The sequence below is a fragment of the Chiloscyllium plagiosum genome, chromosome 19, assembly GCF_004010195.1.
Source record: "Chiloscyllium plagiosum isolate BGI_BamShark_2017 chromosome 19, ASM401019v2, whole genome shotgun sequence".
NCBI classification, from domain to species: domain Eukaryota; kingdom Metazoa; phylum Chordata; class Chondrichthyes; order Orectolobiformes; family Hemiscylliidae; genus Chiloscyllium; species Chiloscyllium plagiosum.
The window spans coordinates 49,698,474-49,712,016 of NC_057728.1; the positions used below are offsets into that span (position 1 = coordinate 49,698,474).

Consider the following 13,543-nt stretch of genomic DNA (forward strand, 5'->3'; position numbering starts at 1 on the left):
TATTAACTGGGTGAAATGCTACCGACTGTACACCTCCTCCTTAAGAATCAGTCCTAATTATAACAAGTCTATTTTTATAAGATGACAGTGTTCAGTTCGTTATTCTGGTGCTGATTCTAAGCTCCATTACCCCTTTCCACCAATGTCCTTTGAATCTTGTTTCTTGAAATATTTATCTATTTCTTGGTGATGCTATTAATTAAAAATAATATTATACTGAATTGTAACAAACTTATCAGTGCAAAATAATTCTCTTTCTCTCTCTCTCTCTCTCTCTCTCTAGATTTTTAACCATGAACTGTTTGGTGAAATTGCAGAAGAGAAAGAAGTGAAAGGAATTATAAGCAAAGTGATGGAAGCGAGGTCAAGCAAGAGCTACGACTCCTATCAGATTCTGGCTCGGTTTGTGGGAAGGGCACAAGTTACTAAGCTGATCCTTCCACTTAAAGAGGTGAAGTCAATGCCCCATTCAGTAATACGTGCCATTAACTTTCAAGAAAGCTGACCACAAAGACCTAGCAATCTCTAAAGCACTTGTGTTCCCTTTTTCCTGGCACCATTCCGAATCTGCTGCCAAGTCAAGTAGATCTCCAGGTGTCCAACAACATTGAGGCAGGTTAAGCAGCCAATTGTAATGAAGGACTTTCACAGCAAACCAGCGAGTCCAAGCCACCAAAACCCCTTTTTATTTTAAAACAATTACAGATAGTGAAATAAATGATAGGGAGATCCATGTAGGATTAAAATGGCTAAAAGATTGTCAGTAAACATGTTAAACAGTTTTAATACTTCAAAAATATATGGATTTTTGTTGTCATAATGGAAGAATCTGACATTCAACAAATTTATAATGATATCTCAGGATCAGTAAAGATGTTTTAAATAATTATGAACTTAGTATGCAGTTTATTAAAACTGAAACAAGAAGCAAATTTTCAAGGGTTTTTTAAAAAAGTGAGACAGTTGGCTTAAGTGATGTTTAAGTGATTGCATACTGTGGGTCTTCAACAGCAACATCCTTACCCAGGCTGGCCGACATGTGGCTCCAGAACCGCAGGAATGTGGATGTTTCTTAACGGCCCTCAGAAATGTCTGAGAAAGACACTCCCTGTCAAGGCACTTAGGATTGGGTAACAGATGCTGCCAACTGATTTGCCAGTAGACCAAGAAAATTAGTTTCATAGATGATAAACATCTACAGCACAGAAGATGGCTATTAGCCCCATCTTGTCCTGGCCAGTCTACAAAGATCTATTAATTCCATTTACCAGTTCTTGCTCCAAAACCCTGGGGCCAATGGCAATGTAATTAAATATCTAAAAGGTAAAGTCATCATCATCCTATCAAACCATAGGGTTGCTCACTCATTAGAGGGAGAGACAACTGGGGAATGGTTTAATCTAAGAACTGGCAGAATTCAGGCAAGGGGAGAGGTTGAGAAGGAGGGTCTTTGTGGTAACCTCAGCCAGAGTGGGAATTGAACCCATGCTGTTCCAATCACTCTGCATCATAAACCTGCTGTCTAGCCAACTGAGCTAACCAACCCCTTGTAATTATCTAAATAGGGCACTCAACCACTTTTCCAGACAGTGATTTCCAAGTTACCACCAATTGGGTGAAAAGCTTGCTCCTCAGCTGTCCTCTTCACCTCTACCTCTTAACATAAATCTGTGCCCCAATGGTATTGGCCCCTCTATAAATAAAGAAAAAGCCTTCCTATCCACCCTCATAACCTTATTTGCCTCCATCAGATTCCCTCTCAACTTTTGCTTCTTCAAGGAAAACAGACACAGCCTATCCAGTCTTTCCTCATAACTCCAGCACTCCAGCGCAGGCAGCATTCCGAGAAATCTCCTGTGCAATGTCTAGTGCAATCAAGTCCTCTCTATAATGCAGTGACCAGAACTGCATGCAGTACTCCAGCAGTGACCTAATGCTGTACCTCCATGCTCTGATATTCTGTGCCTCAACTAATGAAGGCAAGTTTTCCAATTGTCCTCCATTGTTTTCTGTGTTCCTATGGAGCACGTGGGGGAATTTTATGACAGTGTAGATGTGACATAATTGGAAGCTGCTATTGGTGCAGTCTGGTTAAGTGCCATTTTACATTTTCAGATATTAGAGAGTATAACCATCCTTAAGCAAGCTTGCAAGGTTCAAGAAGCATTTCGTCGCATTGTGACTGGTCTGTTACTGAATAAGGAAATGACGGCTGACTCCATCCTCTTATTAAGCCACGGCCTGGTGACAGAGAGCTTGCCATTGATGACACAGAGAACCAAGTGAGCAGTCATTCATTTGGATTACTATTTACTGAAGTACGGCAGATTAAAATTTATATTGAGACAGTATTTTCCACTGATCAGGTAGAATCTGGTATTGGTTGTGAGTAATCAAAGACTTAACCCTCTGCTTCTGTACCTTTCCCCCGTTTCAGTTATTTATCCAGTTCACAAGACCAAATGATCTCTGCCTCAGTCACTCCCTGAGGCAAAGATTTCCACATTCTGAATGGCTTCTCTGTTAAGCCTTTCCTTTTAGTCCCCCATCCTGTAGCACTGCACCTTTGAAGAATTATTTACTCAAGTCTTTGCAACCAATGTTCTGAACTAAGTAATTGTTTTTGCTCCTAAACATTTGGTTAGCTTTTCGGTATCACTGCGTAAAACCTGGTTTGGAATATTAGGGGTCCTGGGGATTTCCCACTCTTCAGCTAGCACCGACAGTGCAAGGTTTAGTCTGTGCCGCAGCTGGGGACCTGCGTTTGTACAGTACCCAACAATCTTAAATTGTAACTGCAGCAAAAGTTAACCAGAATATGATCAGTCAGCCCACAACTCACTAGTTAAACCCATCCCTGAACTTCTGTGTATTTCATGAGTCGATGTTTTATCCAGCTGGTTTTGGTAGATGTTGGTTGGTGGTTCGTGGTGGGAATGTGGAATGCACTATTGTGTGGGCTGGATTGAGGTAAATGGCATGGATGTCCTTAAAGAGAAGTTAAGTAACTGCATGAGGGCGAAAGAAAGGTGCCTGATGGGGTGAGATGGGAGGAGGCTTATCTGGAGCACGGGCCTGTTCGGTCGAATGGCCTGTTTCTGTGCTGCATTCTCTGTTTCTTTATAATGCTGCCACTTGTCACTTTAAAGAGGTCAACACAAGAAACCTGAAGCATCCCGTGTTGGACTGAAGCCCCAGAGTTGCCTCTTGCTGCCCCCCACCCCAAGCCGTACGGGTGAGAAAGCAGCTACCAGCACCAAGACCAACATGCACATTCTGGTCAATACCGGGTTGAGGGTAAGTGATCAGAGTTTCTGCTCATTCATTGATTTCTGAAATGCCTTATTTTTCTGTTTGGACACAGGGTTACAGGTGTTGCTGACTGGGCCATTTATTGCCTGTCCCTTGTTGCTGTTGAGAAGGTGGTGGTGGTGGTGAGCTGCTTTCTTGGACAGTTGGAGTCCATTTGCTGTGGGTTCACCCACAATGGTGTTCCAGGATTTGACCCAAGGTCACCGAGGGACAGGTGATTTATTTCAAAGTCAGGATGGAGAGTGGGGCAGGGTGTACATGTGTTTAGGGATATGATCGTTCACAATGGCCTTTGAAAAACCTACAATTCCTCTTTGCTTTTTTAATTTGCCAATGATTGCAAGGCCACACATTTTGCCTATCCCAACTTACTCTGAGGATGTGATATAGACTTTCTCAAGCTATTGTAATCCTTCTAATATTGTTTACACAGTGAGGTCAGGCAGCACATTTCCAAAAGTTTGACTCAACTGGGACAAAGGAATAAGAGCATATGTTCAAGTCCGGCTTGGTGGTGATGATCCTTCATGTTGTAGTGGTCATGGGGCTTAGGTGCTGGAGTACTTGGAAAGGCAAAGGATAATGTTTGGAATTATACTGAGTCCGTAAGGATTAATGTAAGAGCAGTGGTTGGGAAGCAAGGCTTGTTTAACTTAGATAAATATGAGATGCTCCATTTTGGAAAGGCATATCAGGGTAAAGTGCTGGGAAGTGTTGCAGAACAAAGAGACCTTGGAGTGCAAGTTCATAGTTCATTGAAAATGGACTTGCAGGTAGATAGGATAGCGACGAAGGTATTTGGTGCGCTTATCTTTATTGGTCAGTGCATTGAGTATAGGAGTTGGGAAGTCATGTTGCAGCTGTACAGGGCATTAGTTAGGTCACTTTTGGAATACTGCATGCAATCCTGGTCTCCCTGCTTTGGAAGGATGTTGTGAAACTTGAACGGGTTCAGAAAAGGTCTACAAGGATGTTGCCAGGGTTGGAGGGTTTGAGCGACAGGGAGAGGCTGAGGCTGTTTTCCCTGGATCATCGAAGGGTGAGGGATGACCTTGTAGAAGTTTATAAAATCTTGAGGGGTATGGATAGGCTGAATAGCCATTGTCTTCTCCCCAGGGTAGGGAAATTCAAAACTAGACGGCATAAGTTTAGGACGAGAAGGGAAAGATTTAAAAGGGACCTAATGGGCAATGTTTTCATGCAGAGGGTACTGTGTGTATGAAATGAGCTGCCTGAAGAAGTGGTGGAGGTATTATAGCTACAACATTTAAAAGGTGTCTGGATGGATATATGAAAGGAAGGGTTTAGAGTGATCTGGGCAAAATGCTGTTAAATGGGACTGGATTAATTTAGGATATCTGGTCAGCATGGATGAGTTGGATTGAATTGTCTTTTTCTGTGCTCTACATCACTAGGACTCTATGTACATGCTAGGCTTTAGAAAATTCAGGGGTGATTAAATTGAGTCGGTTATGATGATTGCACATTTGCCAGAGTAGTTGATGTGAAGGAAGTCCAGGTTGCTTGTATCCATTTATGATCTGGCGTTCTTGGCTGACTGCAGTTGGCAGGAAGTTAGCTGGGGAAATTGGAGCATTCAGGTTATTATGATTACTCCGTGCAATACTTCCTTGGAATAAGGGTGGGGCTGGTTGTGAGATTTTCGATAGGTCACCTAGAACAATTCTGTGGTCACTGATAGTTGGAGTCAATTGGATAAAAGTAATGGAATAGACTCCATGTTGGAACAATGGTGCTGTTAGCTGTACTGATGACAAGGCGATTGAAAGGCACTGGCTTTGTTTAGTTAGGGTTCAGGAGAACGTCCCAGGATCCATTTGACAACTCCGTGTAGGTAGGATTGATGAGGAGTCTTGGGGAAGCAGAATTAGATGGTCAGCTTCAAAGAGTCACGCCTCTATCCTAAAAAGGGCGCTGCTGTAAGTAGGCGCTGAAGAATTAGGACTCAGTAAAGCTCTAGGAGTCATTAGTTGCTACTAAGTGTTATGGCTGGGACTTGAAAAGTCCTGGGAGCTGAGCATGATTGGAACTTTGAGAATCCCATGGGGATTACAGTCTTATTGGCAACGACCTGTCTGCAGACAATCTGGAATTGTGCCTAAGAGTGCAGTTTGAAGAATCCAGAATCTTGGTTGACCCAGGAAAGGAGCTTGATGTACCAGAACATGAACAAGTATTGAAGCAGTCCACGACGGAGTGGCTTTCAATGAAGTTCTGAATTTAGATAAACTTTTGGTGGTGAAGAATTGAAATTTCTTTTGAAATTTTAATGTGATTTGGAGACCTACAGACTAGGTGGGTTTCTGAAAAAATCTGTGGAATCTATCTTGGCTATTTCATCTGTTCTGCGGGGTGTTTGACCACTGTTAGTCCATTGCCCATACTTACCTCCTGTTACTTCTGGACGTTAGAGTATAAGTTGCATTTACATTGTAGATTGTTTTGTTTCTCTCCTAACTTTGTTTAGTAATGTTTATTGTTGCTCATTCAAAGCAGTGGATCCTTGTGGCTTTATTTTCTTAGTAGGTAGCTGAGGTCTCACAGGTTTGCATACTTTATATGAAAAAAAATTACTAATCTCCAGCCAAATTGTAAATCAGAGGATGGTGGAGGCATGCAAATAAAAATTTGGAGTTTATGGATTTTTGTTGGGCAAGGGTTTTAAGGATTATGGAATCACACCAAGTGAATGGAGTGGAAATATGGATCAGCCCTGAATTATACTACAGGAGTTGATCGGCTCCCTCCTATTCCAGATGCTGAAAGGATTATTGAATTATTCTTGGAAGATTGCTCTGGTACTTGCTGTCAATGGTACACAGTGCAGCATCAACAGCTGTAAGTTGGGTGCTGCTTGAGCAGACTAACGTTTGTTGGGTGGAATTGTAATTCTTGGGTGGTGTGCTGAAGTGTGAAAATGGAAATCAGTAAATTGGATTGTTTTACTGGTGCCAGGCCACAAACAACCTTGAAATCTTCCAGCTTGTTGGGGGAGATGGACCCAATGGCTCCAGTGTTACCCATCTGGTGCACTCACTGTTCTTATTTCACATGGGCCAATACATGACTCCAGTCTCACGCCCATTGTGGTTGTCAACAGACACTGCGTTCTGTAGAAATCTTTGTAGTCTGGGTGCTTTCATATGTGTTTGTGGTGTAAAGATGGGCTTACCATTTTGTTTATATGAAACAGCTGTACACAAGTTTTTTTTTGTTAATCTTCTCCCAGTTGTTGCATATGAGCTTGAAGAGATCGAAGGTGAATTCTTCAGAAGAACACATTTTGGGAATGCTTGACCCATTTGTGCAGCTATTGATTGACTGCCTCCAGTCCATGCATGTAAAGGTGAGCACCGTCTACATCTTTACAGCTTTACGTTCTGATGTATAACATTCAAATCGACAAACTAAGTAGACTATTGTTATTGAAGATGGGCTAGTAATACTGTTCCAGCTAGCAACTTTGCTGTGAAAGTTTTTTTTTCAAATTCTCATTATTTAGGTTTTCTTTATAATGGTTTAAATATTTTAGACTGCAATATTAAAAAAATATTTAAAATCCTTTCAGTGAGGAAAAGCTTCCCTGCATAAAATTACACAAATTCTGTGTGGCATGGTGATTTTTTTCAATTTTAAGGCAGAATGATATCGAGAGTCAAGAAAGATAGTCACCAATAAATCCAGTTAGGAATACATGAGGAACTTCTTCAGTTTTTGGAGAGTGGTGACAATTGGGAGCTCTCTCTCCCAGGGAGTGGTTGAGGTACATAACATACGTTTGAGGGGAAACAAAGTTGACACAAAAGAGAGTAAGGTATTGAAGATTTAGAAAGAGGATTTTGAAGAAGAGCTAAACATGAGCATCTGTAAAAATCAGAATTTTTTAAATTGTGAAGATATACTCAATTCATCCCCCCCCCAGCAACCCCCAACCTCCACTGCAACTGCTTCGAGAGAAACAGGACGCCACATCCAGATTTCTGGTGAAGGCACCAAGTGCAGTGTAGATACACCTGGTCAATGGTAGACGGGCCTAACCACTCCAGGATAGATTTCCTGTTTGTGTCCGGTGTGTTCTCGGTCAGATATACCAATGTCAAACTGGTGCCTCCTGCTGGCTGACTGTCACCTACAGGATGACCAGCGGGCCGGCAAGAGTATATGGAAGCTGAATATGAAACGACCCCAGAAAATATTCAGGCAGTCAAAAAGGAGTGCCGTGAAACCCCTCTTTGAGTCTCTTGCACACTAGTGGGAAAGTCAAGGGGAAAGGAGGTATGCATAGAATACTCCAGACCAATACTGGAGAGAGTTGATCCTGTTGGGTGGTTTCTTGAGCAGACTGTCTGAGTTATTTGGCAGAATGCCTCATGGCCAGAACTTTCCAACAAGCACCAAGGCGTTGCTTGGCTGGTGGTGAGAAGGACACCAGCCGTCAGAACCTTCATTGACACCCAGTCTCTGCTCTCCACTGCAGACCTGTAAGAAGAAGAAATCAGCTGAAGTGATCTGTTTCTGTATTGTTTATTTCCTCTGTTTGATAAGTATTTTTCATTCAGCAGAACATTCATGTGTAGATTTTATAAGAACACAGATTTATGCTGACTGATCCTGATGGCAGTACTGAAAGACTGCTGCACTGTCAGAGGTGTTGGCTTTCTCTCTCCCCTCCCGGGTGAATGCAAAGGGATCAAACAGCATTATCTCAAAGAAGAGCCAGATAAGTTCTTGCTGGTGCACCCCTCATCCACCATCACCCTAAAGCCAATTGTATGATCACACGTTGCATTGCTGTTTATGGGAGTTATCTGTGTGTGAACTGGTTCACATGTTTCCTCCTTTAACACATCAAACATGGTTCATTAGTTGTAAAGTTCAGTAATGAAAGGCCCTCTAAAGTCTTTACACAGCAGAGTTAACACTTTGTTTATAGGAAGACACATTCATATCCTAAAAGTGCATCTCAGCTGGAAATCACTTGAAAAAGGTAATTTGATATTTCCTTCCAGCATTGTAATAATGTGGACAGGATAGGCATGGTTTACTAAGGTTCCATCAGTGAAATTGACATTATTGCTCGCACATTCAGTGCGCTGGGTGTGGTGTTGCATATGTTGTTGGGGTTTCTGCATGAACATTAATTGCTGAGGTGTCTCTTCTTTTTGTCTACAGGTGATCATTTCTGCCTTGCAGTGCCTCACCTGGATATTGAAATTCCCATTGGCGTCCATGGAAACCCTGGCTGATCAGCTGACCCAGCAACTTTTTGTGTTACTGAAGGATTATGCGAGGGCTGGAGCAGGGAGGGGAGACAACTTCCACCTGGTGGTGAATTGTTTCAAGGTAACAGTTTAAATCATTAACATCACCTTCCGGTGGTTGTGCCAGTCATTTTAAGTTATTATCCTGCAGCCATTGGAATACCCTTCTCCCAAGAGAAAGTGAGGACTGCTGATCTAGAGATCAGAGTTGAAGAGTGTGGTGCTGGTAAAGCACAGCTGGTCAGGCAGCATCCGAGGGGCAGGAGAAACCCTTTATCAGCCCTTCATCTCCTCCTAGTTGATTTCATCAAACACCTCATTGATGGATCATTACTGTTGGATCTCCTGAGCTTCTCCGTTTGAAGGAGAACATGTGGACCGGGTTGGACAAAGTCAGAGGTCGCATGACACCAAGTTATGGTCTAACAGGTTTATTTGAAATCGCAAGCTTTCGAAGTGTTGCTCCTTCACCTGACAAAGGAGCAGTGCTCTGAAAGCTTGTGATTTCAAATAAACCTGTTGGACTATAACCTGGTGTTGTGTGACTTCTAACTAAGGAGAACAATCCTTGCTTTTCCCATCTCCCCCGTGTGACTGAATTATCTCAGTTAAAATACCTTTTTATGTCAAGTATGCTTGTCGTACTTTCTAAAGTCTGGAATCCAGTCTTGGTGATACCTATGCAGTATTTTATGAGGATTGAATGTAATTTTTTTTTGTGCTGAAATTTATTTATTCACTCATTGTTCAGCATTCATGGCCCATCCTTAGTTGCCCTCAAGACGGCAGTAGTGAGCTGCTTTCTTAAAATGGGCGAAAGTGGGTGCTGCAGATGCTGAAGATTAGAGTCTAGATTAGAGTGGTGCTGGAAAAGCACAGCAGGTCAGGCAGCATTCGAGGAGCAGGAAAATTGCCGTGAATTCTGATGAAGGGCTCCTGCCTGAAACGTCGATTTTCCTGCTCCTTGGATGCTACCTGATCTGCTGTGCATTTCCCACACCACTCTAATCTTGACTGCTTGTAAAAATGCTGAGTCCAAGTGGTGTAAGGTAGACCCATAATGGCACTAGCTTCAGGATTTTGATCCACTGACACTCGAGGAGCAGCAATATATTTTCAGGTCAGGATGGTGAGTGGCTTGGAGGGACTCTTGCAGGTGGTGGTGTTGCTCTCTGCTGCCCTTGTTCTTCTAGATAGTCAGGTCACAGGCACGGAAGGTCCTGTTGGAGGGACCTTGGTGCATTGCTGAGGTGCATATTGTAGATGTTGCACACTGCTGCTATTGTCTCGTGCTCGTGGATGAGATACTCCATCAGCCAGCTGAGCAGGATTGTTTCACTAGCTGCTGATGGTGATAATTGTCCACCTCTACCTGGTGACTTCAAGGACCACACCTCACCTTGATTGATCTCTTCATCAAACTGACAGTTTATAAGGTGTGATGATTGAACCCATTTCCATACCTCTGCAAAGCCAACCTAGGCCCCTACCTCCTAACTCCCCAGAGCCTGCCATAGAGTCATAGTCTTAGAGATGTACAGCCCAAAAACAGATCCTTCAGTCTGACTAGTCCATGCCAACCAGATATCCTAACCTAATCTAGTCCCTTTTGCCAGCACTTGGCCCATATCCCTCTAAACCCTTCCTATTCATATACCCATCCAGGTGGGTGTTTTAATTGTACCAGTCGCCACCACTTCCTTTAGCAGCTCATTCCAAACATGCAGCACCCTCTGCATGAAAGAGTTGCCCCTCAGGTCCTTTTTAGATTTTTCCCCTCTGACCCTAAACCTATGCCCTCTAGTTCTGGGCTCCCCCATCCCAGAAAGGAAAAGACTTGGTCTATCCATGCCCCTCATGATTTTATAAACCACTATAAGATGACCCCTCAGCCTCTATCACTCCAGGGAAAACAGCCCCAGCCCTTTTAGCCTCTCCCTGTAGCTCAAATCCTCCAAAGCTGGCAACATCCTTGTAAATCTTTTCTGAACCCTTTCAAGTTTCACAATATTCTTTCAGCAGGGGGGAGACCAGAATTGTACACAATATTCCAAAAGTGGCCTAACCAATGTCATGTACAGCTGCAACATGACCTCCCAACTCCTGTACTCAATACTCTGACCAGTAAAGGAAAGCACCCCAAACGCCACCTTCACTATCCTATCTGCCTGAGCCTCCACTTTCAAGGAACTATGAACCTGCACTCCAAGGTCTCTTTGTTCAGCAACATTCCCTTACCATTTAGTGTATAAGTCCTGTTTTGATTTGCGTTTCCAAAATGTAGCACTTCACATTTATCTAAATTAAACTTCATCTGCCACTCCTCAGCCCATTGGCCCATCTGACCAAGATCCTGTTGTAATCTGAGGTAACTTTCTTTGGTATCCGCTGCACCTCCAATTTTGGTGTCATCTGCAAACTTACTAACTGTACCTCCTACATTCACATCCAAATAATTTATATAAATGACGAAAAACAATGGACCCAGCACCGATCTTTGTGGCACACTACTGGTCACAGGCCTCCAGTCCACTCTCTCTAAGTCAGAAGTCAGGAGCGTGATGGAATAATCCCAATTTGTCTGGATGAATGCAGCTCCAACAACACTCAAAAGCCTGTCAACATTATCAAAGACAAAGCAGCCTGCTTGATTGGTATCACACCCTTCACCTTTACCAGTCACTTCCTCCATTGCAGGTGCATTCTGGCAGCAGAGTCTATCATTTCATAGCTGTGTTGCTGAAATGAACCATTGCTCCTTCAGCAGCATCATCCAGACTCATGACCTCTATCACCAAGAGGATAAAGAGCAGCAGATACATGGGAACACTACCTTCGGCAAGTTACCCTCTAAGCCACTCATCGTCCTGACTTGGAAATGTGTCTTTGTTATTTCAGTGTCGCTGGGTCAAAATCTTGAACTCTATCCCAATAACCCTGTGACAAGCAGTGCATCCAGCTCATACTCTGTGACAGAGAAGGTTGAAGGGAGGTTTTCAATGTGATGGATTTTGTGGGACGTCTGGTAGAAACTTACTTCCACAATAGTTAGTGCGTTGGCAATAATAACTGACAGTTCTCAGTCAGAAATCGAACTTGTTTTCAGAGATTGAAAGAATGCTGGAGATCACAGTGAGTTAGACAGTATCCATGGAGAGAGAGCAAGCTAATGTTTCGAGTCTAGAAAACTATACATCCATCCAGGACAAAGTATCCCTTCCACCAGCGAGAGACACTAGCAGCAGTGTCTACCATCTACAATATGCACCTCAGTAACTCACCAAGGCTTCTCCGACACTATCTCCCATGCCTGTGACATCGGCTATCTGGAAGGAAAAGGGCAGCAGATAGAAGGGAACACCACCACATGCAAGTGCCACTCCAAACCACTCACCATCCTGATCTGATGAAGAGTCATTTAGACTCCAAATGTTCGCTTGCTCCGTCCATGGATGTTGTCTGACTCACTGTGATCTCCAGCATTTGTTGTTTTCAGTACAGATTCCAGCATCTGCAGTAATTATGTTTTCAAAGATGATCAGAATGGTTGGTGTCTTACCACCAGGGGGCAATGCAACACAGACCGGAATGCCACTTAAAATAAGAAGTTATTAAATATTTCTCAAAGATATGGGAAACATGCAGGACAGAGAGTTAATGTCCATGGTCCAGGTGAAGAGCTACTGTTGTGACAGACACCCAGTGGATTGAAAGGTCATCCCGATGCCAACTTGTGTCAATTTCTCTGAATGTGGCCTACAGCACACAGAGTGGGCATGTTGATGCCAGTGTGATTTGCAGAGGCCAAAGAAAGTTGCTCTGGACTCTGATTAGCTGCTTGCAGGCTCAAGTGAGTGAGTTCACATCAGCCTTTACTGCAATGTCCTGGTTCAGTAGGTTTCTCTGTGGCCCCAGCTCTGGCTCTGGTACAGTCTCTGTGTGTGTTGCTGATTGGGTGCATCCATTTAAAGAATTGTTCTCTTAAAATAACAGTAAGTATTGAATCAAACGAAATAGATAGTGAGATTGATGGTTTATAAGTCTTTAATATCAATATCATTGATGATGGGAAGTAGTTTGCACCCTTTCCCAGTCTGTCATCTGCGATTACGATGGTGGATTGTATTAATATTTTGTTTTCAATCATTCCACAGTCAATTACTATCCTCGTGAGGAACATGACAGGACACATGATAACTGGCAAACAGTTGCAGATTCTGTTGGGATATGCTGAGGAAGATATTTATGACTCATCACGTCAGGCAACAGCATTTGGTCTTCTGAAAGTGAGTAAAGGAGGCAACAGCTACCTGAGTTTTTATAGCATCTTGAAGCCAGTTGGAGAGATGATAAAGAGTAGTAATGCTATTGGACCCGTAATCCAAGATGAGAATTCAAATCCCACTCCTCAGCTGGTAGAATTTAAATTCAATTAATTAATCAAATCTGGAAGCAATAACCAGTCTTCATAACAGTGATCACAAAGCTACCATTGGTTGTCACAAAAGCCAAAGTGTTCAGAGAAGGAAATCTGCCATTCTTACCTGGTCTGGTCTACATATGACTCCAGATCCACAGCAGTTCAAATTGACTCTTGACTGGCCTCTGAAATGGCTGAGCAAGACACTCAGTTCAAGGGCACTTAGAGATGGGCAGCGAATGCTGCGCATCCTATAAAAGAATGAATTAAATACCCCAACACACATCCCATGAGAATAATCAGGCAAAATATGATACTGAGCCACTTGAGGTATTGGAAATAAAGGTTTTAAGGAACAGTTTCAGGATGGAAAGAGAGGAGGAAGTTCTAGAGCTCCGTGTCTGGGCAACTGAGGGCACAGTGCCAGTGAAGGAGCCAGTGAAATTGGGCAAGTCAAGAGGACCATCTTCAACTGGAGCTGAAGAAGATTTAGAGATTAGGGTAGGACCGAGGCATTAGGATTTGAAAA

General features: G+C 43.0%; 1 protein-coding gene across 3 annotated transcripts in view; it reads left to right on the top strand.

The window, feature by feature from the left end:
- utp20 (UTP20 small subunit processome component) overlaps window positions 1-13,543 on the top strand; it is a 111,418-nt gene that overhangs the window by 79,829 nt on the left and 18,046 nt on the right. For all 3 annotated transcript variants that reach the window (XM_043709793.1, XM_043709795.1, XM_043709794.1), the window contains exons 45-50: window positions 284-451; window positions 2,116-2,282; window positions 3,150-3,297; window positions 6,563-6,679; window positions 8,506-8,676; window positions 12,749-12,880. In XM_043709793.1, the coding sequence (XP_043565728.1) occupies window positions 284-451; window positions 2,116-2,282; window positions 3,150-3,297; window positions 6,563-6,679; window positions 8,506-8,676; window positions 12,749-12,880 (903 nt within the window). The remainder of the gene's footprint in view (window positions 1-283; window positions 452-2,115; window positions 2,283-3,149; window positions 3,298-6,562; window positions 6,680-8,505; window positions 8,677-12,748; window positions 12,881-13,543) is intronic.